This window comes from Battus philenor, unplaced genomic scaffold (assembly GCF_028537555.1).
Source record: "Battus philenor isolate CCGP_79_NKW_IND1 unplaced genomic scaffold, ilBatPhil1.0.hap1 SCAF_4, whole genome shotgun sequence".
In the NCBI taxonomy this organism is placed as follows: domain Eukaryota; kingdom Metazoa; phylum Arthropoda; class Insecta; order Lepidoptera; family Papilionidae; genus Battus; species Battus philenor.
Genome location: NW_027181704.1, coordinates 12,148,696 through 12,176,001, shown reverse-complemented (window position 1 = coordinate 12,176,001; position 27,306 = coordinate 12,148,696). Strand labels below are relative to the sequence as shown.

Sequence of the window (27,306 nt, the reverse complement as noted above, 5' to 3'; positions counted from 1 at the left end):
ATTATCACTGTATTATTTATTGTTTCCGAAACAAGTGATTTTTGGATAGGGTTTACCATAAATTAATTGACAGCAAGTGGGCTATACATTCATTCCTTTAAAGCTTTTACATTTTTAACTAATCAACCTGTATATAATTACACATTAAATTTATAAATTAGAAGAAACAAGTTAGAACGTAATGTGTATTAGGTTTAAATTTCGAGTTAAAAAAGTAATTCAAGCATCTTTATGTATTCCTTCATCCTTTGTTAAAAATTACTTCTTTTCATTACTAAAACCTCATAATTAAAACAGAGAAATAGTTCTTAAGCATAAAGTTACTATAGAAATTAGAAAATACACAACACAAACGTTTTCAACTACGTAACGCAATATTGCATGACGTCATCAAAGTGACTTAACTATTCCATGAAATAAACAAGCGCTATAGGAAATAAGATGCATTAGTCACACTTCAACATCCGTCATTAAATATATACGGGTCGTATAAAATTATTCTTTTCATCAGTCCCAAAAATTTGATGGTCATTTTTAACGTATATTTCGATTTGAAACACTATTAGCTGTTAAGTGCAGAATATGATGTCTTAATTTGCAGGGAGTAATACGTAATATTACATGTTGAAATTCGTACAGCAGTTGTTTTGACTGGCATCACCTGATGTTAAGCGATATATAATATATATATATAAATAAATAAATGTGTGCGTGTGTGTGTGTGTGTGATCCACCTCTATACGGTCTCATCAAGACATCTCTGGAACTATGAGGCTAAGAGACTTGAAATTTGTTGGGAATATTTCTTTTGTCGAGTAAAAGTCAGCTAAGACCGATTTAATGGAATTCCACCTTCATTCATCATCCACGGGGTTAATGGGGCTGTATGAAAAAAATGCATGTTTTCAAACTAGGTATAGAACTTGGCCAGTTTTTTGGCATGGTTACCAGGAAAAAATATAATATTAGTAAATAATATAATATTATAACCACAAAAAGCGGGAAAACCACGCGTGAAGCAAGCAGGGGACAATTAAGTAGGTAGACGACGATGGTTATATTTTTTACATTTAATTTCTATTGTCTTAGATGTCACCAAAGAAATGGTCAAAGAACACATTTGGCTGGGCCCGTGCAGAGGTTCTTGGAGCGCTGGTGAATGCAGTTTTCCTTGTCGCCTTGTGCTTCAGCATTACTGTGGAAGCCATGCAGCGGTTTATAAAAATCGAGATAATACATAATGCGAAGCTATTGGTCGCCGTTGGTGTTTTGGGACTTATTTTGAACATCGTTGGACTTTTCCTATTTCACGGTAAGAAATAATTTTTTACTTATTTATTTATTTTTTATTCTACACAGAAAAATAGGTACAACGAAAGGTGGTCTTATCGCAAAAGGCTATTTTTGTTACAACCAGTGAATGGATTTGTTTAATGTAGAAAAAAGAGCGAGCGGTCATTAAGAGATAGAAAGTGTTAGCAACGGATGTACATGCGTGTTAAAAGATTGAGTACTGTGTTATTAGTAAATTTTATTATTTAATTTTTAATTTGAAGATTTTCGTCTTGCTTCTACTGATGTTGAATGGTTTAATAGTGAACATTTATGATGGTCACAATGGGGTTGACATTTCCTAACGATTCCTGTAGGCATCCTAATGAATTTAAAATTTCCTCGACACCACTGATGTAACCTCCCTGGGTGGAGTCCGTAACTACATATTGTGATAACGTAATTCTTGCCATATTCGTCGCCTCGAGCGTGGTTTGTGGGTCCATGCCAGCGCTTAAGTCTCACTCGCAACCATGAGACAATGTCCCGCAGAAGACCGCAGTCGATGATGCTGTGATCGGTGGTGCGGCCGAATAGGCTAAGAACGCCCAAAACAAATCAAATATACCATTAATGTCACAAGCCTGAACAGTTAATAATTTGTCAAGAAAAACTTTTGAAATTGTAATAATTCAAATTTTATTACATATATATATATTCTATATTATTCATCAAGAGAACATTAAAAGAAATCGGAAATAATTGAAAAAAAATAATCTCCAATGGGCGGTCTTATCGTAAAACGCTATTTAATCCAGAATTTTTTTTAACAATCAATAAAATTTTACTAAAACATTAATTATTCTAATAAATATTGTATACAATGTTGTACATGTTGCCTTACATTTTTATTAGTGTAGATATAAAAAAAAAATATTTACATTTACTAATCTTTCGCGCGCAAACTTAGTTGACAGTTATTTTAAATTCATGTATTATAAGTTATTCAACAACGACATGCGTTAAATAAATGCCATGACCTATTCATGTTTATTCTAATGTTGTAAAGTAGTAACGGAAACTAGAGATTATTATGTATTCCAATAACTCGCGAGTGAAAAGTTTCTCTGCGCGTGGTAGAAGCAATGGGCGACTATAATGTGACTTTGGTAGGTAATAGTTTCTAAAGGTCTAGGTAGGGGGTTGGAACTTTTAAAAGTGCCTGGCTACTGTGGAAAAATATTCTAATAGCTATTCTTAAAACATATGTGGCGTGTGTAGGTTCCCTGCTAGTTGGACCAGCGATATATTCATAGCCGTGGGAAGTTGCTAGATGCGGAAAGCGCTGTACAGGTCAATGTGGCTTCTTAATTTTTGCAAGAGGCCTATGCCTAGCTATTCCGATCGGCTGACTAAAATGAATGAATGAATATAATTCAACTTTTAACATCATCATTATCACTTTACCCGTAATAAGTCTACTGAGGGACATAAGCCACTCCTTTAAATTTACAATAATACCGATGGTAAGCGGCATGTATTTAGTGTGTTTTGATGATCTTACGAGTAATTTTAAAAGTAATGCACTTGCCGATCCAAGACTTCCACTTTTATTATATCCTCAGAGGCTATCTATTAAGCTTATGCCGATTGCCATTTCACTTGCCAATTCGTAGAGCTTTGCCAGTTGCTTACGTTATTATACTGATCTCCTCATCATGATTCGATCTTATAATCAAATAGCAAATAAAGTCCTCTCCGTTGCTATAACGAAATGGGTATTTCTCTTCAGACACTCCCAAACATTGATTATTGTAATTACTCTTGTCACAGTGTAGTGCTATCTGTGTCGGAAGCATGAGCTGAGCAACTTTAAATTTTTATGAAGTCAGGAATGACTGATGCTTATGTACTCTTTAGTTAATATATACAAACACAAATCTTCATTAAATACTTGTAATTCAGGAAGTATCAACACATTGACTTTATAACTTCTTATGGTATATGCTTCTAGAGCATTTTATTGTTTTTTCGTTTGTAATAAAATGATCAGAAAGTTATTTTCAAATATAAATTTTAAAATTATTTTAATCATTCAGAAAATAATTTTAAAATTTATATTTTAAAATAATTTTATATTACTGTATAGATAGGGCTCCATCAGGCAATGTACGAGAGAATAACATTGTCATGTTACATTGTGTACGTTATTGTTAGTTTACTCAGACAAATACATTTGCACTTATTAACGTCATTTTGTTACTCGGTGAGTGGAATATTTTATGAGATGGAATAACTAGCTGCTAAGGTTTGTGACGACTAGAGGTGGGATAGTCTGTGCATATTTGCCTTAAGGATATGATGTTTATATAGCCGTGACGTCTTCTTGACCAAAATTATTACTATTTTGAAGAACATTTAAACGTGTAGTACTAATACAAGTTATTGTTTTATGGGAAACCATATAACTAAAGACTATGCTTTTGTATACCAAGGAGTAGAAACTAGAGATATAACAGCGAAATCTCTATATAACTTACGGAAAGATTTAGGTCTGTCAAAAGCAAATATCAATTCGTTTCTGTAACGAGCTTACAAAGCTGTATTGGTAGGAACAATAAAAATTTGGTTAGATAAGGAGAGGATTCTGGTCGGTGTACATGAACTCCAATGCATTTCAAAAAAGCATCTTTAAACTTGCTATTACGTGTCAGCTCCGAGTACCTTACTCAGACCTCAGTTTAACGCGATGAAGTGGACACCCACTAGGTTAATTCATGGAATATAGAAAAATAGCCTCTCTTTTTTGATATAATCTTATGGAAGTAGCTTCAATGAGTTACAAATAGATAAATTAACACAAGAATTTTTTTTGGAACGGACTCTCACTGTTGGCCATATGGCAATTGCAAATTCCGCGGTCTTGAGTTGGCGGAGTACAGAGGGCGCCTAGTATAAGACCACTTTTAAGGCTTCGAGGGAGCCTTGGCTCGGGCCGCTACATACTATTATATTACGGATCGGGTGGCCGTAAAGCTCTCCGATCGCTTCGGCAGACGTTCTATAGAGTGACTACACTTCTGGGCCCCCACGAGGGGGTATCTACTCGGGCTGCCGAAATGATTATGAATATAGTTAGTTATAATACGTATAGTTAATCAGTATAGTTATTTATCTCATTAGTCCATTCACAAAAGGTTCTTTAAAAATGCCTTTCGCAATAAGCTAACACATGAACTGTAGTTAAATATGCAAACGATTGATCGATATCGGGCTATGATTGCTGTTGCCATCTACACTTGCTTGTATAACAATAAAGCGACAGTACTCATTGTTGGAAGGTGTTCATCTAAATAGTAATATTGATGAATTAGGCAATTTTTACTTAGGATTTTGAAATGTATAAAATCCTTTGTGTATAGCAATATAAATTTAGTATAGTAAAGTCTACGCCTAATAGGATTACTAGTAACAATTTACTTTAAATAGTCCGTCTATATGTGATTTCTGTATATATAGTATATGTATTTCGCTATATCATATTTACAAATGAACGTGGCGTTGCTGTTTAAAATACATTGTTATTAATAACATTGTATCTCACCCAACGTAAACAAATCGTATTTTGAAATATATATTCAAAACTATTTTAGTATTATTCCGTAGCATTCCAATTTTATTTTATTATTGCAGTCGACTTTTCAATCCTAAATATATTCATGAAGGAATTTGTTTTCACTTTTTAATCGCCAATATTTTTTTAATTATAAAAAGTGTTGTCAGTCCGTGAATAAGCCATCATACAAGACGCTGAACAGTTGCTTTTTAAAAACTAATTTTACATAGCATCTTAGTATTAGAGTAGTCCTTATACATGATCATGATCCCCTGGATACGGAGTAATTTTCATCTTTATAATGCTGCTGTATCTTTGGCTTTGGCCTATATTATTTAGTGCAGCTAATTCTACTTCTGAGATTGGTACAACTAATGAGTGACTAGTGACTACGACCTCCAGGTCTATTGCCTTCAATATTTCTGGACACCATCAAGTATTGGTTTTAACCGTCATTCCTGGCTATGTAATATCCCCGTACTCGGCGCAGACAGATGATAGAAAGTCTAGTTTTGATTTTGAAATTGCGCAAAATGGACTTGTTGATACGAAATCATATCGAAAGTATTTCTCATGATGTGTCAAGAAATTTGATATATGTTATATAGTGTTATTATTGTAAAAATTTTGTAATACAGTTTCATCGCCTCTGTTATCTCTCGAGTTTTATTCATAATTGTTATATAGAAAATTATAAATAAAATCAATTGGCGCGAATTGCCTCATGTCGGGTACCGCGAATTGGAAACGGGTTTTTTGGATCTCGTGTCTTGAAGTTTTGAGAAATTTGATACAGGATTCATTATATATTCTTCAATGCCTTCCCCGTATTTCTTGTTATTTTTTTTTAATTATGATCGGTTGGCAAGCAGATGGGTTTATGTTCACAGGCCTAAAGATTTAATTGTCTGGAGATTTAACTTACCACTTTTATTTTAAAGAACACTTGTAATACTGAGATAACTTCTGTCTACATAAAACTATTATTTTGGCATGAATGTGCTTGAAAAGTGTGTTCATAAAATTCCATAGGGTTTTGATCTACATAGCGCGTTATTCAAGATTATTAAATTATTTATATTCATTCAATTATAATATTGGATGATTAATTATAATAACTAATATATACGTATATTAACAGAAGAATACCAGATTAAATTTATTTGATGGTAACTAGAATCAAATTGGGCTCAGAATAGCCCACAGGGGCAAAAGCATCTTTCAATTTAAAAGGTTCCAAACACGACCTGATCTGAAATCTGACAAGCTCAATCGAATTATGTTTTGGTGAAAACTTTCACCAATATTCTTTAAACAGTATTTAGCTATCCATTCCGAAGCTGTAAATATAAAATCAAGACATTAATGTAAATAAAAGTATACAGTGATAGCAATTTTGCAAACAATCTAAACTACTGTGATGCTTGGCTATTAAAATAAGATAATATTCGCAGTACATGGCACTTAGTCGGTCTACCAATCAAGAGCTGCCAAGTACGGAGTTTTCTTTCTGAACGCCTCTAGCAACATCCAATTGTATGCCTTAAACCATGGTTGCACAGACTTATTAAGACTAGGGGCCACTCGGGCAAATCATGAACTGATGGCGGGCCGGCCGCCAGAAGTATAGGTAATTAAATTTTTTTGGTTTTATTCTGGAATAGAATTCAATATTTACGAAAGGAGGAAATGTAGGAAAGGATTTTTTTGCTGTCGGCGGGCCACCAGTATTTGACCGGCGGGCCGCGGTCTATGCATCCATGCTTTAAACAATGGTAATAGTAGTAGCAGCCTAAATAATACCACGCTTTCTACTTAGCTTCTATTTTGTCCAAATTTAATGCATTCACAATAGGATATAGTTCAAAGACACCTTTCTGCGATTATACCTGCCCCTTTTGCGCTCTTTCGCGACGACACTTAAAAGCAATAGGCTGAGAGATCTTAGAGCACTCGTCATATGGAGTATGGTATCACCTCACGTTCTGTGGTGGAGTAATTTCTCTATGCTGAGGTAAGAAGACGACTCAAAACCGATGCTTAACTTCTTTTTTGTATTAGCGGCGTTAGTTGCGCTTATAACGACCAGGGCGTATGCGGACTTGCTGCTAACATACGTGTGAACCAATCGTGTAGGCGACGGACATTATCCCTTCAGAACATTAACTCTAGAACGGTCTAACATTTCATCCACACTATTTAGTGTTTTTCGAAATAGCCTCCGTTCTTTCTTTCGTGGAACAACTTGTGAGGACGGCGTGGTCGCTAACACAGCCCGTAATATATTTATTGTGTCACTTTGATGGGTGAGGAATGCCGAATGGTGAGAGTATTGGCAGACCGCGAAGTGCGTGTTTCTCGGTGACGTTCGCATATTCTGTATAAACCTTGATGCTATCCATAAAAGCTTTCAGCGCCCGCGAGTCAGGATAGGCATCGCTCTATACCTCGCTGTATGGCGCAAAAAATTACCATTTTTTTACGGAGAAGAGGTATCGGCGACGCTGGTGTTGCAGACGCTTTGCTGTCATTGTTACAATATTTTCCTTGGAGTCTTAGTAAGATGACACAATTTGAGCATCGATCAAGAGGACACAAAAGTACTAAGCGCGTAACTTGAATAACCACGAGCAATGCATGCAATTGCTTTGTTTAACAGTCGATATCCTACGGCTGAAATGATGATAATGAAATAAAAATTACAATTTTAATTAATTACTTTTAGGGTTTTTGGGTACAAGTACCATTGTTTTTTTTTTAAGGCAAAACGAATGGTAAAAATTTGAAACTTACAATTGTATATTGTTTCAGAGCATGGAAGTAGTCACGGACATACGCACGGCGGCGTTCCTCCTCCGTCGAATGTCAGACATTTAACCGAAATAGTGAACAGCAACGCAGACATGGCACTCGGCCACCAGGCCACCGACACGGAGGAGACCGACGAAATGGTTCCACCCAGGACCGACAAGTTGGCCAACAACAAACAGGCGGCGGGCAGGGTGGCCAGCGACCCTGGTCACTTGAATATGAAGGGCGTTTTCCTACACGTTCTTTCAGACGCCTTGGGTAAGTTTAACAATTTAAGTGACTTGCCTTGTCCGCTTGCTTTTAAAATTTTAATTTAAAATTAAAAACATCTTTATTCAAGTAGGCTTTCGTTCGTTGGTTCGTTTTAGCCCATTAAGCGACGAAGCGAAGAAAGAGAAGAATACAGTGAATTATTATTGTTTACCAATTTCTGTAACGAATAGTACTTAAATAAGTCGTTTCCTTCAAAAGGATATTTTCGACTGGTCACTGTGAACTTGACTTTAAAAGTTAGGGACGTTTTGGAGGCGTGGCCTAACTGGCGAATAATAATAATTCATAACATATAGAAAGTAACAGATCACGAGGTAAATAACATTGGGAAAGAAAAAACAAATACGACGTATTTAATGATGGTGTCTCTCTGTATGTTTCGAAAGATCCAGCGACTAATTTCAAATATAGACGACATTTTTTTTGGTATATTGCCCTATATAATTAACACAGCTGACCCAAAAGTCTTGAATAAGAAAAAGTTACTATTATTTTGTTTTTCTGGGGAAGGTCTGAGTCCAGCTGTAAATGTCTTACACCTGAAACAATAATGATGATAGTTTCAATAAATTTTATCGGATAGTTAGAAAAAATGGACTCAAATATTTTCTTAAGATAAATTAAAACTGCTAATAGGCGCTGTATTACTAAATCTCGATATTAGTTTTCCGGTTCCGGTATTTGTATCATAAAACATTTACGCCAGTCGACCTCCGCAAAATATGTAACACTTTACCAGGAAGTGTGGATAAAGATATTCCGCTCACGTATTTAAGGAAGTAAGAAGCGGGAATACCAAGTGAACAGAAGATCTAATAAATCTCGTGGAAAAAGCGAGTAGCCAATAACCTAAAATTACAGCCACTATAATAAAAATACATCAAAAAATAACAGTGACCGCCGCGAATTGCAAAAATCAGTAGTAAAATTACTACGAAATTAATGTTGCCTAATCTTTCATAAAAAACCTTAAACATTCCCGAAAAATTTCCAGTAGGAACTGACCGTTCAACTTTGACAATTACTTTCGGTCGTTCATGGATCTACTAATTCCTGATCCGAATAAAATGAACCTCGAGCCTCTCTATTGGCTCGTTGAGCAAATGTGGCCTGAGATGAGATCACGTTTCAGCGACGCTCTTTTAACCCGTGAATATATATATAAATAGATACACGGTATGTATGTATTTATATACATATGTACATATACTCTAGTAGTTTAGTCACCGTAAAGAGATTTTCAATCATCATTATTTTAGTCATAGAACGTCCACTGCAGGAAATGGGCCTCCCCCGTTGATTTCCAATAAGACCAGTGGAAGAGGTTTTATCTTCTATAGAAAGTACTTTTATTTCAGGCTCCTCCATTTTTTCTTATGAACCTTAAAAAATTTCCTAGTACACTTGCGTGTACAAATCAATGGTACTTTTTCCGTTAATGATAAAAAAAATGTTGTATAAAAACCACTTATGCCTGTCACTGTCACGAGCTATCCTAGCTTATCGTCTTAAAAACATAATTCTTTTTGATAAAGCCTTCATTTTTTAGTTTATAAAATATTTACGTGTCTAGACGAAATCGAATATCAACTTTGCAGTATTTGACTCGTTACGATGAAGGAAAACTAATGAAAAGCCAACAGACCTTGGCCTTGCAGTTTTCAATAAGGAAACTAAACAAAACTGTGACTAATTTTCTGAATTTTCAATGTTACTCTGTATAAAATTGATTTAGGTAGAAAGGTCGGCTCTTTTTTAAACAACGATCAACACTTGTTTGAAAGGGTTAAGTAACAAATTAAAAATCGAAACATTATGCATGTTTTTAATAGCCAAGCAATAAAATATAGGTATATTATTAAACATTATTACGCCGGAGGAAGCGGCATGATCTCAACTTGATGGACCGACATACAATTATTAAGGTCTCTGGAAGTGGCTGGATGCAAGCAGCGCTAGACCGGTATTCGTAGCGATCTTCGGAGTAAGCCTTAGCTTTGCAGTGGGCATATATCTGTTCACATGATATTTATGAATCGAATCTCATTATAATATACAAAGAGTAGTAGTATAAATAGTTAATAAGCTTAGGCTCGCAGACCGAGAGTTCAATTCTAACGCCTACATTTTTTGTAATGCATAACAACATTAGCGTTGCTAACAGTAAAGGAAAACATCATATAAAACCACTAAATCTTAACAGCGAAAGAAAAACCAAAGATATGTGACGACAGCTAATCCGCTCTAGTCCCGCCCTGATTACCCTAAAAACGGATATTGTGTATTGTATCCAGTCGTGAGCTAGTTCACTATCAAAATGTTCAAACGTTTGAATAGCCTACTCGTTCATATCTTCGGGTATAAATGATAATTTGTTGGCAAAAAAACCCAGGATATAATTATTTTGTTTTATTATACTAACTACTATAATTATATATGCATATAATTCATTGTTATTTTCTTTGTATTTTATGTTTTTGTTTTTAAATACTGACTGCAAACACGTCTCTTGCTCTGTATTATTGGGAACATCACAATCGGCAACGAAAGATTTCTCTACGAGACCTAAGAAGATCGGTTAACGAACGAAAGGAACTGGCAACCCAGCCGGGTAGCAAGTTAAAGTGTCAGTGGGCATGCTAAATAGCGCGCAGAACTAATGATCGCTGGGGCTTTAAGGTAGGAATGGAGACAACGTACCGACAAGCATAGCATATGACGCAGTCACTCACAAGGTAGACAGACGTTCTTAAAGAAGGAAAGTCCTCGTGAGATGCAGGTAGATGGCTTCCAACCAGTAATTACAGATCTCTAAGGAAACTTATATCCAGCAATAGAGATTGCTAAAATGATGATGAAATATCTAGATTTATTAATTAAGAACTACAACGTTTACACAAGCATAGTAATGCAAAGATCTTCATAATTTTTAGATGCGACTATGTGTAGAAATAAAAAAAAGCCACAGTGATTCATACTCAAAGAACAACTTGTTACCTAGAATTTCAATCTGCATAAACTTCATATAAAAAAATATCAAAACGGTCTTCCCCAAAACATATATATTAATAGAGTATTAAAATTGTTTATACCGTTATTTTGTCTGAATGAATAACTTTTGTTTTGTTTATACTATCGAACAATGACGATTGTGCAATAAATATTGATATATCGTCAGGTAATATACGATAACAATAAAGTTAAATGATTTAAAGATCATTGTTATGATAAAAGCGGAAAATAACACATACCTCGCGCGATACGGCAACAAAGAGACTATAATGTTACACTGCGTCACCTTTTTAATGTTATTGCTTGCTATACAACGTGTTCCTTACTCAAGAAGACAAGACTGTCTCGTTGGTAACCTTTCGAGATTGCTAAAGCTAAATGAAAAGAAAGAATTAACTTTGTAATTTCCCTGCGCCCTGTTATCGAAAGGCGTTTCAACCATTCGTTCATGTTAATCATTGACATGATTTAGGGCTATCACGTTTTAACAAGTCGTTGAAAAAACTTTTTTGCCTTCTAAAGTTTATAAGCATTACATCGCATTACTGTGAACGCCGTAAGATGGCGATCGCGAACATGGTAATACTCAAGTTTTTTGTAATAAAACTGTGCGTAACACCATTTTGGTGTAATTGATCGCCGTTAGCTATGCAATAGCAACAAACAGCCTCAAGCTTATTTTTGGGCCTATTTTTAGGGCCTCTCTTACTTATCGTGTATAATAGGTGAACACAGACTATTTTTAACAATAATTATTTTTTCACATAATGTTTTCGTTTTTATTCTCATCTTTTATCCGTATCAATATCACATATATGTTCCTTTCTTATGCATCACAAACTCTTCTATATCTTTTCATACTTTATTTTCCTTTCATACATCGCCACACTTTTATCGTCTTGTCTCTAAAGCACTATGAGATACAATTTAGATTTATTTTGTTTTTATTGTGTTTGACTAAAATAGTCCATTATTTTGCTACTTAATCCTTCATCACAATTTTGGACACGCTGGGGCATCAAGGTTCTGAGGGGAGGACGAGTAAGCGTACCGCAGGACATTCACAAGGACAGATGACCTTGTTAAAGTCGTCGAATGATGTTGGACGTATGTTTCCTATCAAATCCTCTTGGAAATCTTTGGGCAAGGCCTATATATTGCATTGGACATCTTACGGCTAAAATAGTGATGATAAAACAAAAATATACATCCGGAGCGGTAAAAAGTAAAACGTGCTCCGCATTTTTTGTTCCATTTTCAAATAAAAAACAAGCAAACGAATATTAAATGTATACATAATATATATATGTTACGAATCGGAGATAGTGCTATTTACAGATCGTTTCGGCGGGTCCTTGCCGCTATTGTTGTTGCGTTTGCATTTGACATTATTTTAGAACAAAGTACGCACGTGCGAAGTGCCGCAGGTTGGCAACCTTGTCCTAGTTAGCGGAACGAATCTTATCGTATCGCCCCGTTTGTTTATGTTTCGATGCCAATTATTGGATTCCGCATATCTGAATCGGTACAATAAAATTAATTTATTACCAATTTCAGAGCACTTGCAAATTGAATACGTAAGTAGAAGTTGTGGGTGTAATAAACAATTTTATTTTATTTTTGTTACTTTATAAGTAAATATTATGGCAAACATTTCGATTGGAACAAAACATATTTGTTTGAGGAAAATATTTTTATAACAATAGTATACTTTCTGTTATTTTTTATCTCGTTATATTTTTTTATATATTTCGTCCGTCGCACAAATTGAAGTATTATAATTTTCATAAATTTCTATTATTGAAAAAAAATTTGTTAAGTAACTAATTCATGGATACAAGGTTCCTTTTACAAATAACAATCTAGATTAGGATATATGGCATATTATTTACCCATCAGCATTTTAGCATTACTGTCTTCTCTAGTCCTTTTACTTTCGTAAATATATAATGAAATTAAACAGAACCACATCGTGTCATTTATTTAGCATATTCACGTAGGATCAATTATAGTAATCATTTGTGTACTATATGAGGTGCCAGAATATCTCAATTAGCATCAAGAAATTGAATGCGCTCTGCCACAGATTAAATAAAGTCAATATATTCAATTCGCCCAACGAATCTGCTATCAAGTCGATTATAAGACACTATTATTATATAATTACTTTTTTAATTCCATGCGGAACCCTAATCAATAGGAGGAGTTCTAAATAAATTTCGCAATTAAACCGCTATTAAAGTGTTAAATGTATTAACCAAAAAAGCGATATCGCTTTCTGTTATCAGTCATCTTTATAGATAATGCAATTTTTATAAGCAGGCATAGTTTTACTTTGTCAAGGGCATATATTATCAAAGAAAAATAACTTGTTTTTGTACTTTCAAAGTATCAATGAACTGGTTTTCAAAGAAACTCGGTACTTATATCGTATCAGTGCCGCTACACTAATCTGGTATAGATTTTTGTTAACCTTCCAGTTTTATATTTTTACTTAATCGACATTATTGTTATAGGTATATATAGCTAAAGCAATTTAATAATTTTTAATTAGTTTAATGTAAATATATATTTTGTTATACAAGGCTTAAGAAACAGAGAATGCCCAAAAATGAATTAAAAACATATTTTACTCAAAACTATTTGTCTGTCAGTAATAAATTGTTTGTCTTATTTACTTATTCACACTCTGTGGAATTATCGTCATCATTTCTGCCCATAAATGCCCACTGCAATGCTTAGTTCTCCCCCAAAAATATTTATGGGAGTATATACCATAATCACCACGCTTGGCAGGCGAATTGACGCTAGCAGTGTGGTATTATGGTACGTAAAGGAAGCTGCTACACATCCTCTGTAAGTTTGTTTGTGAGCAGCGGCAATCTTATATAATGAATTCACAGTGTGAAATATATAAGATTGTATTCCGGGAATCAAACCGATGATATGTGATCGCAAGTCTCAGTCCTCTACCGCTGGGTTATTTGGGCATTCACTTTGCGGAATAACGGATGTTATATACATACTCTCTACCAGTGAACGTAGAACGAGGTGGGCGAATGTTTGACCTTGTTAAGGTCATCGGAAGACGCTGTATGCAAGCCGATTTCTGTCTTATAGAAAATTTATGGGAGATATCCAGTGGTGGACGTCGTATGACTAAAATGATGATGAGAATCGCCGTGTTAATTAGGTTTAAAGTTATTACTTATAAACATTACTGTGTTCTTAAAGCGCTGTTACTAATGATTAGTGGTCTATTATGTTTAAAAATAAAATATTTCCGTAATTTTGCGTAATCCAAAATAAGTTGCATATTTTATTATTGTTTCAGGTTCTTTGATAGTTGTCGGTTCAGCTCTAGTTGTGTGGCTGACGGAGTGGCCGTACAAGTATTACATCGACCCCGCACTCAGTATAGTCCTGGTTATCCTGATCCTTGTCTCAGTTTGGCCTCTACTGAGGGAGTCCGCCCTTATCTTACTGCAGACTGTACCCACGCACATACAAGTAAGTTGTTACAATTGTTCAAAATAATTCGATAATAAGTTAACAAGAGCGCGAATATTTTAGCTCTTCCAAAAAGAAGTTAAGATATGTTGTGTTTTCTTATATTATGGTTTTGTTAAATAAATAAATATAGATAGATACGAAATACGTTATATTACGTTAGTAAATCAAGATAGAAAAAATTAAACATAGTAATTTCTAATTACATCTCGTATATTCGCCGGAAAGGATTAATACGACGCTCTTTCAATAGCTCTTTTGTAAACAAGTCAAAAGAATGAATGGTTACAGAAGGAAGATTTGTAAAGAAATGTGTTGTGGCGTTTAATTATAATAAATCTTCCTACTTAAGCATTTCTATTTACGGAATTAATGAATAATGCGATCCAACATATGCCAACATATAGGGGTATATGATGTAAGATGAATTTCATTATATTTTTTGGTCTGCTTTTGTTTAATGTTATCATCATTGTATCATGTAGACACATCTTAAGATTTCACTCAACTAATGAAATGACAACAAATGAGTCGTATAGGAAGACAGCTTATTTGACGCAATAAAGAGATTCAAATGCGCTGTGTGCACAAATCTTAATATAACAATATCTGTTAATATCGGGACGTGTGTAAAAATAAAGATAATTCAAAAACACTATGGCATGTTAACATGTAATGGCACGTTTATAATTCTCTGTTAAAGATAACAATATTTAATTTATAAACTCTTTTTTTTTTCAATATTTTAAATTATACACTAGTGTTTTGGACTTTTATCACAGCTATATATATATATATATATACACACACATACTACTACTATATATGTTACTGGGTGTTGATCTATCAAAATGTTGATATATCATTTTGATAGATCAACACCATTTGATTAATTTAAAGATGTTTCTACGATTATAGTTGATATTTTAGCAATAAAAATGGGTTTTGTACTGTAAGCCGTAAAGGCTGTGAGATTTAGGTATTCTATAAATCTAATATTATTCCTTTAGAAACAAAATGTACACAAATTATAAAAAAAATCTGTTAATATGTTGTCAATGTTGATAAATTATTACAGCAGTCATGCTTTAAAAAATGAATATACGGGACCCATCGACGCTAATGTCAGTCACTTATCCGTGTTCCTCGATTGCGATGTTTTGGTATTTGCTACAAAATTTAGTTTTCTGCTTTCTTTTAATTTTAATACACTGTTTGCTATACACGCTTACCAAAATTATTATTGTAATGTAATTTTTGATGAATGAAATGCGTAAAATAAAATTTATAAATTTACAAGAGATTTTCACCTATGAACTGATTCATCTTGATATCTCTGGAACCATAAGGCGTAGAGATTTGAAATTTGATAGCAACATTTTTTTCGCTGAGTAGAAGTAAGCCATGAAAGGCTTTTACGAAATTCCCAGAGGTTTTCATAAAAAAGAAATTATTTTTTCGCTATGCGAAACGGGCGTGAGACAGCTGATGAGAAATAACAACTCTCTCAACTCTAACAACTCTACAGTAGTATAAGTAAATATATATAAATAGAAAACTAGGTCGTTAGTCAAACTATACGTGAAGCAACGGGTCCTGTCACGTGTACATACATGTTGAGTGCCGTCTGTCTATCAGATATCTAATGTTTGCCGTTCGTTCATCATGTTTATTATCAAATGTTTGTCCAGGTGGATGCGATCCAGAGGCGCCTGTTGGAGAAAGTGGACGGTGTGTTGGCCGTACACGAGTTCCACGTGTGGCAGTTGGCGGGGGACAGAATAATTGCCAGCGCTCACATAAGGTAATCGACCGAATGTACATAACATTCACACACACATTCACATTCTAAAACTTATTCAGCACAAGTAAGACAGTGGCAGCTTCGTAAACTATACATGCCTTTGAACTCTGTACAGGGTAATATTTATATATAAGGGGGACCTGAAAGTAATGTCGTTTCTATAGACATATTTTACAGAAAAACCGATTGATTTTTACCGCTCCGGCGTTGAAATTTTGTATACTAAATGGCAAAAAGTTCTTGATAACGAAAGTGATTATATTGTTGATTAGAAACAAAAACTTTTTTAAAAATATTGTCGTGTGAATTTATCTTAAGAAAGTGACATTACTTTCCGGTCCCTCTAACAATTTTTGACTATTTATTTGGAATGCGAGTCTTGTTGATTTAAGAAATTTATCTGCGTAATAGGTTTTATTGTAAATAAATGATAATATGAGTGAAACCTAGTAATATTTACTTTATGTTGTATGCTCACAACATCAAGTAAATATAAGTTAAATTGTATTTCATTTGCTTGTTTCAACCGACTCATGATACGATCTTGTTTTTTAAAAACTATGCCGACTCTTTGATTCGTTTGCATTAACGGTTAAAGTAATTATTTATTTAGATTTTTGGAGTATTTTTATTATTATTTATATTATACTGGCTTCCTTGAGTGTTAAATACCAGCCTTCTTTTGACTCCTGATCAAATCTGCGGGAACGCTGTCACAGACTGCTGTAGTTTCAACAGAGTTGGGCTTCCACTACGATATAGGGTAGAAGGTCGACGTTCAAGCTAAAAATCGTCTCGATAAAATACGCGCTGATTTATCTTGAAGTCACCTCTAGACTCTTTTCAGATGTGAGGAATTACTAGACTAAAAATACGTAACTACCTCAAACAAAGGTCAAGTTTTATTAAAAACGATTTTATCATCATCATCACCCTATCAACAGACAGATGTTCATTGCAAAGCATGGGCTTGCCCAAAGAATCGTTGCGATTACTGGTCTTGCGCTACCTGCATCCAGCGACTCCGTGACCTTTACTATGTCCTTGGTCCCCCCAGTGGGGCGGAGGGGCTACCCACGTCGCTCGTAGACGCTACTCAAAAACGTTTTTAATCTTATGAAAATAGAACAGGTACTAACTTTTATGAGTCAATAGGATATATCAATATAACAAAGTTGTATGCTTGTAAAATTAATGTATTGTTTGGAGAGCACTTGCAGCGTTATGCCCGTGTATATCACAAACGCCGCCCGTAGCCCCTTCACTGATAAGTCGAGGCCCGCGAACCGACAGTTCGTTATCAGGTCACATTAAAGGCTTCCCTTATCAATTCTTCACGATGCGCGTGAGCTTCACTCGTACGTGATGTTTATTTTAGACTGACGATTAGTCTAGACCGAAAAAAACATCTAACATTTCTTTATCTAAAAATAATATAACAGACAAACGGGAGAAAATTCTACAATGTAAACAAAAGTAGTAATATCTTGATTACAATACACAATTGTACAGGCGTCAACATAAGACGTAATTAACTAAAATAAAAAATACATGAAAGGATAACTTATATAATTTAAAAAAAAAACAACACTATCAATTAAGAAAAAAAAATTGAAATGGTGTATTTCAGTCGTAACACGTCCACTTATGGACATAAGCCTTCATTATAGATTTCCAATAAGGACAGTTTAAAGGCGGTCTTCATGAAATGTTTTCTGACGGCTTTAGCAAAATCTTCTGTACACCTTTATACTGAACGTCTTACGCTGCTCTTGCAGTTGCACATAGTTCGCTTCAGTTGTACATATGTTTTGCGAACTTTGGCCTGTCTATTGCTACTATAACTTACCAATCAGCTGAACTATCTCGTTTACTTTTGTTCATCTACAGATCTCATTCCGGATTCGATTTTGTAGAGAAATCTCAGGCATAGCCCTCCCTGTTTCTCGTTTAACAACTGTGAGCATATCTTAATACTGACGTAACAAGTTCGTCTGTATTTATGTTATATTGCTATAGTAAACCAACATGTAAGTTTACAGCTGTTATTATTTAAAAGTCAGTAAAAGTAACGAGATTCCATTTCAAATCTGATGTTCGAATCAACAAAGGCGTGTACTCCGAAAAATCATTTCAGAATTAATTCCTTTGGCAGAATCCCAAGGTCTTTGTCCTGAAATTAATGTCGGTGAACTGTCGACGTCGAATTTTATTTTGCTTTTAAATTTTGAATGGCTGATAAATGGTTTTCGTTGCAACGCAGATTTCAATTTCAATCTTTACGGAATGTCAGGTAAGAAAAAACAACTGGAGAAATAAGGGTTCTCAGAAACATGATAGCATTAGGTAGTCATTATTTTTCGTTTCATAAATTCTTAATCTCTTAAATGTGTGATAATTATTATGCTTTTGTTATATAACTATTGGCACTAAAACAAAACATCTGTGTCATTCTAATACATGTATTATAATGCAATAACGTCTCACTATATTTTTAGAAATCTATATTCACCTTTCTGTGTTATCTTTTTTAATACAGATCGTCTGGTATATTTTAGTAATTTTCATAGCATTTTGTCTTACGGTATTTTATTATGGGACAATGCTGCCAATTTAAGTCTATATTTATTTTACACAAAAAAGCAGTGCAGATTATTTATATCTTAAAACCTAGAGATTCTCTAAAAGTTATTTTTAAAAAAATTTGTTGCTTCACAACATATTTAAAATCATAATATTTAAGCATCAAAATACACAGACACATGATAAATACGAGTAATTAAAATAAACTCGTTACGCCTTAATTTACTTTTAACAAATCCTTCATGTACAGTTAGGATGCGCGTCTTTTTTAAATGTTAAATCTAAAATTGAAAGTATACGAAGTGTCTTCAAAAAGTATCGCGAGTTTTGTGTATTTTCAAAAATTATTTATTTATTCGTGAATATCTAATTTCTCCCCTTCAAAGTAATCCCCCTGGAATATTATACACTTGTGCCAACGTTTTTTCTAATGTTCGAAGCACTTCAGAAAATCATTTTTTTTGTATCTTGTTCAGCTCCTCCTTCGATTTCGTCTTTATCTCACCAATCGTGCGGTGGCGCCGTCCTTTCATGGGCCTCTTCAGTTTCGGGAACAAGAAAAGTCACAGGGGGCCAGATCTGGGGAATAACGTGGCTGCAGTATCATTAGTTTGTTGTTTTTGGCCAAGAAGTCGCGTACAAGCAGCGATGTGTGAGCAAGGGCGTTATCGCGGTGCCAAAACCAATTTTTTCCACAAATTCGGGCTTTTCTGGCGGATTGCTTCGCGCAAATTGCGCATAACTTGCGGGTAATATTCCTTATTCACCGTTCTACTCTGTGGCAAAAACTCATGATGCACCACGCCCCTGCAATCGAAGAACACTGTAAGCAAAACTTTCACATTTGACCGAACTTGGCGTGCTTTTTTCGGTCTTGGTTCGTAAGGCAGCTTCCATTGAGATGATTGAGCTTTGGTTTCAACGTCATAAACATAAACCCACGATTCGTCACCAGTTATGACCCTCTAAAGCAAATCGGGTCGTCGCGGACAGACTCCAACATCTCACTAGCAATGTTCATGCCATGCTGTTTTTGATCTGTAATTGAGCAATTTTGGTACGAAATTTGCGGCGACCCGTCTCATGTCCGAATTATCGATTAAAATCGAATGGCACTAGCCAATCGATATGCCTAGGTCCTCGGAAATTTCTCTAACGGTGATTCGACGATTGGCCAATACCATTTTCTTCACTTCATCAATTTTTTCGTCTGTTGTTGAAGTGCACGGGCTTCCGGCATGCTCTTCGTCGTTCACATCTTCTCATCCTTCTGAAAACATTTTGTGCTACCGATAAACTTTGCTTTTGTCCAAAGTAGCTTCTCTGCCACAGTCAACATTCGGAATGCATTCGCGCACTTAATTTCGTTTTTCACACAAAATTTAATACAGGTTCTTCGTTCCATTTTTTTGAATAAGTAAAATTCGAAGACGAACCAACACACGTGCAAGTAAAGCAGCTGTCAACAATTAACTGAACATTCAAAATGGCCGAACTTGTCAGCATAAGTGAGAGACATATGTATCAACATAACGCCACAAAAATATCGAAATCGAATATACGTAACCCGCGAAAATTCAAAATTCGCGATACTTTTTCAACACACCTCGAACTCTTAAATAAATCTAATAGCATTCATTAAATTTTAGTTGATCGATATTTGTGACAGTTGGTTTATAGACTCGTTTGAATGGTTAATATTGTAATGTATATATGAAACATTGTTAAATTTCATTTAAAAATAGCAACTATTGAGCTTGTACCCATCTCAGTAGATTAGGATACTGAGGCACAAACTTACTAATTATAGTCTTAATTAACTGACGATGCAAAAGTTACTATAAATATCTACTTGCATTAAGATATTTTGAATAAAAAAAATGAAATATCTACATACAATAACTCTCACTTAGTGGTTATAACAGAGTTTTGTTGTGAGAATCGCCCACCTAGATTTCTCGCACGATCAACACAAATAAAATTATCAAACTGCTCGCTTGCGCCGGTTTAGCTTTTATTATTGGTTTGCTTCACTATTTTTACAACAGCCCACTTGTTTATTTGGAACGTGATCCCGTTAATGTTTTTTTTGCCGCACTGAAAGTTTAGAAATACACAACTATGCGATGAGTTTAAAAATGACATTAATTTAAAATTATAAGTGACATTAATTTTTGTTTACAATTTATTTGTGCCGCATATAAATACTTTTTTTCGTAAATAAACCAAAATAATTTAATTATCGTTGGTAACATCTCAGTAAAAGCCCAATCTCAACTTTGAATATATAAATCTACAGGGTGTTTGGTTAAAGGAGTAAAAGCTTTAAAGGAAATGTAACAGGCTTATTACAATATAATGTATGTACGGACAGACAGTTAATATTAATTAATTTTAATGCAAAAACCGAAATTTTGTACCACTTTTACTTTACTTTTTTATTTTTGGATAGGTTATACCATATACTAATTGATAGTAAATGGGCTATACATTCACCTTTTTAAAATTTTTATGTTTATAACCAATCAACCTGTATAATTCGAATGTGCATATGAATATATATATATATATAAATGATTGAGTTTAGTCCTAAAAATAACAGCATTATCCTTAATTAATATCACAAAGATCGAATACATATAGATAACAATGTTGTAGAGAAATATTGCAACTATCCAATTGTACGCAGTATATAATACAAGAGAATAGTTTCGCTTCGCAAACATAACACTCGCGGCTCGCGGCGCGCTCGCAGACACTTGTTTGTATAACAGCGTATCATAATACGGCCTTTGTTTAACAGATTGATATATTTAGGGCCGTATCTCATGATCACGTTCCCACACCGCCGATGTCTCAAACGTTTGCAAACAAAGGAATGCCAATGTTTGATTTGTATTGAGAAAAGAAAGTTGCTAATGTAAATAATGAGTAACCGGAAGGTTCTTGAGTGGTAACCACTAGCTGGTAGAATCGGCGTGGTTATGCCAACCAACGGTTGTACCATCATATATTTTATTTTTGGGACAGGGACATAAACCTTCTTATTTTCACACTCTCTCTCTCATTCTTCATAATTTCTCTGTTTCGTCCCTCTTTCATGCCTCATAATGTCTATCATTCTCATAGCATTCATTTACAATACATTCACCCATCACCTTCCCTCACCATAACCACATAGGTTCGCGGGAAGTCGCAGTATGCGGGTAGCGCAAGATTGGTTCATTTCAATATTATGACCCAAACATGAGGACTTGAAAGCGACATATTCATATGGCGGAAGCGTAGATCCACCTTCCGCCACTACCGGTCTACTTCGTAGCATTGGTCTCTTGTATTGATCATCTATCGGTCGGCTGAATCGTTGGCTAAGATGATGATCCTTTGAGAGACAGGTATCATCGCCCGGTTAATTCCGGTAAAAAAAATAATGTCGCGCAAGCATTACGACAAGAAGCCGTATATACTTTATATAATTATTAGACTAATTAAACCCATTTTGCCTCAACGCGTGCGATTAAAACTAACTCTACCTATTTTGCGTTTCAAAATAAATGGTTAAAAGGTCAAAGAAAAACAATTTTTCTCCTACAATGTGTTGCACACATTTATCTCTGATTACCCTAATAAGTTGACCACTCAAAAAAATGTTAAATTAATTTATTTTCTCTAATAGAATGGTACAGGCCAATTACTTCTGGCAGAGTTTGTAGAGATGGATAGTAAAATAATATAAAGCTAACATTATAAACGCTCTTTTTACTATACTGTAAATGTGTTATTTAATATTTTTGAAGCCATTGATTTTTGCATAATGTGTACAACACATACATTAATTGACAGTAAATGAGCTATACATGCACTCCTTTAAAGTTTTTACACCAATCAATCAGTATATACTCGCAGTTGATAAGCAGTAGTAGCCCCGCGGTAGAGGACTGAGACTTGTGATTGTGGTTCGCGAATTTGATTCCCGGGATATAATCTTAAGTAATTCATACTTTGAGCATTAACTATGTGATTGCCGCTGCTTACAAACAAGTTTTCGAAGGATGGGCAGCAGTGTCTTCTGCGTACCATTATACAACATTGCGATCGCTAACCCGCCTTCCAATCTTGGTAATTATTGTATATCCCCTCATAGATATCTGTGGGAGAGACTTATGCCTTCCAGGGGGCATCTATGTGCTAAAACGTCGAACAAATGCTCGCACATTATAAAAACAATAGGAGTATTAAAGAGCCTTAATTCGTATATAATAAAAAAAATATCTTTTGTTGCTAATCGACTGTCGATATATATTATCGCTGGGTGTGAATTTGATTACATCTGTTAAATACACCTAATCTTTTATCTATATCCACTGTGTATATTATTTATTGTTTTCACAGACGGACATTAATATCAAATGATTCATAACTAGTGACTACAGGTCCTAGTATGATAAATCTCCAACACGGTTACTAAAGAATTTATTTATAATTTTACAGATGTAGAAACCTGTCCGAGTACATGAAGATTGCTGAAAAAGTAAAAGAGTTCTTTCACAACGAAGGCATTCACTCTACGACCATTCAACCGGAGTTCATAGAGTTGCCTTTGGATGGGAACGAGGTAAACGAAACCAATATTATCAACCCTTTTTTTTCAAATCTAATTACTTTTAAGTACATAAGTACAATTAATTATATATCTATAGAAATAAAAGTAATTCGCCAAAAGTATCTAGACTGAAAACTAAAAAGGGCTTAATCATTACGGCTACTTCTTTTATCTATATACAGATCATTTCAGCTGAAGAATGTCCACTAGTGGACACAGGCCTCCCCAATAGATTTCCAGTAGTACCGGATGCTTCTTCCAACGACCGAACGATGATTTTTAGGAGAAAAAATGGAAAAATTACGATTAAAAATACTTGTTTTATACAAACTACAGACTTTAGTAGAGTTAACTATGGCTATCAATGCCTATTAGGATATAATAAAGTGTGCGATAAGGTATTACAATGAAAATGTGATCACATTGAAGTCTAGCAGTGTTCGAAAATATATGTACTTAATAGCGATTAATGTAACATTATTGGGTAAATAAAAGGTTAATGCATGTAAAGTTTTTTTTTTATATTTTAGTTATCGATTTGCAAATCTTTGTCGATATAAAAAAAATAGTTTGTTATGTGCCGTTTGAAAAAAAGAAATATATTTATTTATAATAAAAGGGTAGTAGTAGATGGCGACAAAAAAAAGACACACAAAGAAAAATATGTATGTATTTAATTATTTAACTAAGGGTAGTGGGCAGAAGGCCTGGTCTAATTTTGCACCGCAGTTCGGTACTCCCCTGATGGTGGTGGTAGGCAGCTGCACGATCTCCCAGGACTGGTCAGGCGGCAGCAAGTCGAGAGCAGGGAGCGCCGGTAGGTTGCAGTATGTGTCGGTTCCGGTGCACGGTGATATAATTTCAACGGTGTAAACTTGCAGTGTAAAACTTGCAGTCTAAAACTTGCAATGTAAAACTCGTAGCGTAAAACTTGCAGTATAAAACTTGTAGTATAAACTTTGCAATGTAAAACTCGCAGTGTAAAGGTAGCAGCATAAAACTCGGAGTCTGAAACTCGCACCTGTGAATAAATGTCACAGTTATGATATACATATATAAGTATATGTACAATTTGCTCCGCTGACAGTAAATTCCGAGATGGCTTGCGACGAAGGAAGGGCAGAAACCGAAAGCAGTTGGTGTGATTGTTTACTGTCAGAACGGAGTTACAAAATGTAAAGCATGTAAAACAATAATAGGAGAGATAAACAATTAAACAAATTAAAAAGTAATAATGAATACATAATGATGGAACTATGGACACAGACAAAATGTTGAGCTCTAACTTATAGATAAATGCTACTTAATAATGATGTCTTCATAATATTTGTTCAACACTTACCCCTTGGGGTGCGAGACGATGTAAAGGTTGTGGCGTGAACTAAATGATGCCCGGAGAATGAATAGGATCAAGGCGTGAATTTATAACGTAAATTCTTATTGGCCCCGGCGCGTATGAAGACACATAGCTGGTGAACGCAACCGACACAAAGATTGTGCGTCGGTGCGTGAGACGACACCTAGCTAGTGAACGCGACCGAGGCCTGGATCCTTCTGCCTGGCAAATGTGAACTGCTGTCGCTGGTGCGCGGGCGCATAGAAATTTTTGTTATAAAAACAAAGATCCGTTAAACCAATAGCACGCTCCCACGACCCCACGCCACTTGAGATATACCGTTACCCGCTAAGGGTTGAACAATTTTTTGCTGTATTGCGATTTATGAGACGTTTCTCGTGATAATATTTTTTTGGTTAAAATTTTAACTAAGATTTATGGGACGTTAACTTGCAACGTTACATTACCCCGCGCGTCACCGAAGGATTTTATTTCATTTAAAGGAAATAAAATCCGAACTTATTGATAACAATTTCATTTTTATCCTTTTAAACTCATTCTTTCATACTTCTCGCAAACAAACTAGCAATAGTAATCATTATAAGGATTACTAACGCGACCAAACAATTATGAAGGTTATAGATTCATTCTACCTAATAACCCAAACGAAATATTACGCGGTTAATGGTAATGCTTTAGTTTATGTTGTGTCGCATTATGTTTGTTATTTATTCAAACCTATTATTTTTAAATCTTTTATGTGCCATGTTCCAACATTTTTACCGGCCATGTTTTCTAATACATACACTAAGAGAGAATTATTTTTAATTATACATTTTACATAAAGAATCAAGAATAACGTATGTCTTAACAAGCACGTCTTCTGCGCTATCAGAATCGTCCGAAATTTGATTGACTCTATTAGTATAAAACATCCTCAGAAGGAAAAAGAGGACCCAGTGTAGCGATTTGTTTACGTAAATTATTAACAATAGCGCCATGTTTAATCTATTTTTATAAATTGGTAATGAGAGAAAGAAAAAAAACTTAAATGCACCACAATAAGGAAGGTGTTGAACAAGTATTCTACTCAATCTACTCCGTTCTGTTACAAATTCACTAACGAACGTTATGGTTGCTAGTATAAGAATTAAAAAAAATAACACAAAAAATATGAAAATGATGCGTATAACTGCAACTAATGTGTACGGTCCTATGAAAAAATAGCAGAAGCAAAAAAAGTTACAATATAAGAACAAAATGTATGTTAAACTAAACAAAAACTTTTTTAAGTGAAGGATGTACACTTCAGTTGCTGGCAGTAGAAAAGGCAAAAATAACGTTTTACAAAATTAATTAAATAAAAAAACAATCACATAACTACACTACAATGCAAAATCAGACCTTTTAATACCACGTTGGGCGCCAGTGTGCCGGTTATTAAGGGAAATAGTTGCTAGCAATAAAAAAAAGGCCTGGTCTAATTTTGCACCGCAGTTCGGTACTCCCCTGATGGTGGTGGTAGGCAGCTGCACGATCTCCCAGGACTGGTCAGGCGGCAGCAAGTCGAGAGCAGGGAGCGCCGGTAGGTTGCAGTATGTGTCGGTTCCGGTGCACGGTGATATAATTTCAACGGTGTAAACTTGCAGTGTAAAACTTGCAGTCTAAAACTTGCAATGTAAAACTCGTAGCGTAAAACTTGCAGTATAAAACTTGTAGTATAAACTTTGCAATGTAAAACTCGCAGTGTAAAGGTAGCAGCATAAAACTCGGAGTCTGAAACTCGCACCTGTGAATAAATGTCACAGTTATGATATACATATATAAGTATATGTACAATTTGCTCCGCTGACAGTAAATTCCGAGATGGCTTGCGACGAAGGAAGGGCAGAAACCGAAAGCAGTTGGTGTGATTGTTTACTGTCAGAACGGAGTTACAAAATGTAAAGCATGTAAAACAATAATAGGAGAGATAAACAATTAAACAAATTAAAAAGTAATAATGAATACATAATGATGGAACTATGGACACAGACAAAATGTTGAGCTCTAACTTATAGATAAATGCTACTTAATAATGATGTCTTCATAATATTTGTTCAACACTTACCCCTTGGGGTGCGAGACGATGTAAAGGTTGTGGCGTGAACTAAATGATGCCCGGAGAATGAATAGGATCAAGGCGTGAATTTATAACGTAAATTCTTATTGGCCCCGGCGCGTATGAAGACACATAGCTGGTGAACGCAACCGACACAAAGATTGTGCGTCGGTGCGTGAGACGACACCTAGCTAGTGAACGCGACCGAGGCCTGGATCCTTCTGCCTGGCAAATGTGAACTGCTGTCGCTGGTGCGCGGGCGCATAGAAATTTTTGTTATAAAAACAAAGATCCGTTAAACCAATAGCACGCTCCCACGACCCCACGCCACTTGAGATATACCGTTACCCGCTAAGGGTTGAACAATTTTTTGCTGTATTGCGAT

At 34.9% G+C, this 27,306-nt stretch overlaps 1 protein-coding gene across 3 annotated transcripts in view; it reads left to right on the top strand.

Moving 5' to 3' along the window:
- ZnT63C (zinc transporter 63C) overlaps nt 1-27,306 on the top strand; it is a 40,416-nt gene that overhangs the window by 2,504 nt on the left and 10,606 nt on the right. For all 3 annotated transcript variants that reach the window (XM_068771473.1, XM_068771472.1, XM_068771474.1), the window contains exons 3-7: nt 1,090-1,312; nt 7,700-7,957; nt 14,319-14,494; nt 16,186-16,298; nt 23,373-23,496. In XM_068771473.1, the coding sequence (XP_068627574.1) occupies nt 1,090-1,312; nt 7,700-7,957; nt 14,319-14,494; nt 16,186-16,298; nt 23,373-23,496 (894 nt within the window). The remainder of the gene's footprint in view (nt 1-1,089; nt 1,313-7,699; nt 7,958-14,318; nt 14,495-16,185; nt 16,299-23,372; nt 23,497-27,306) is intronic.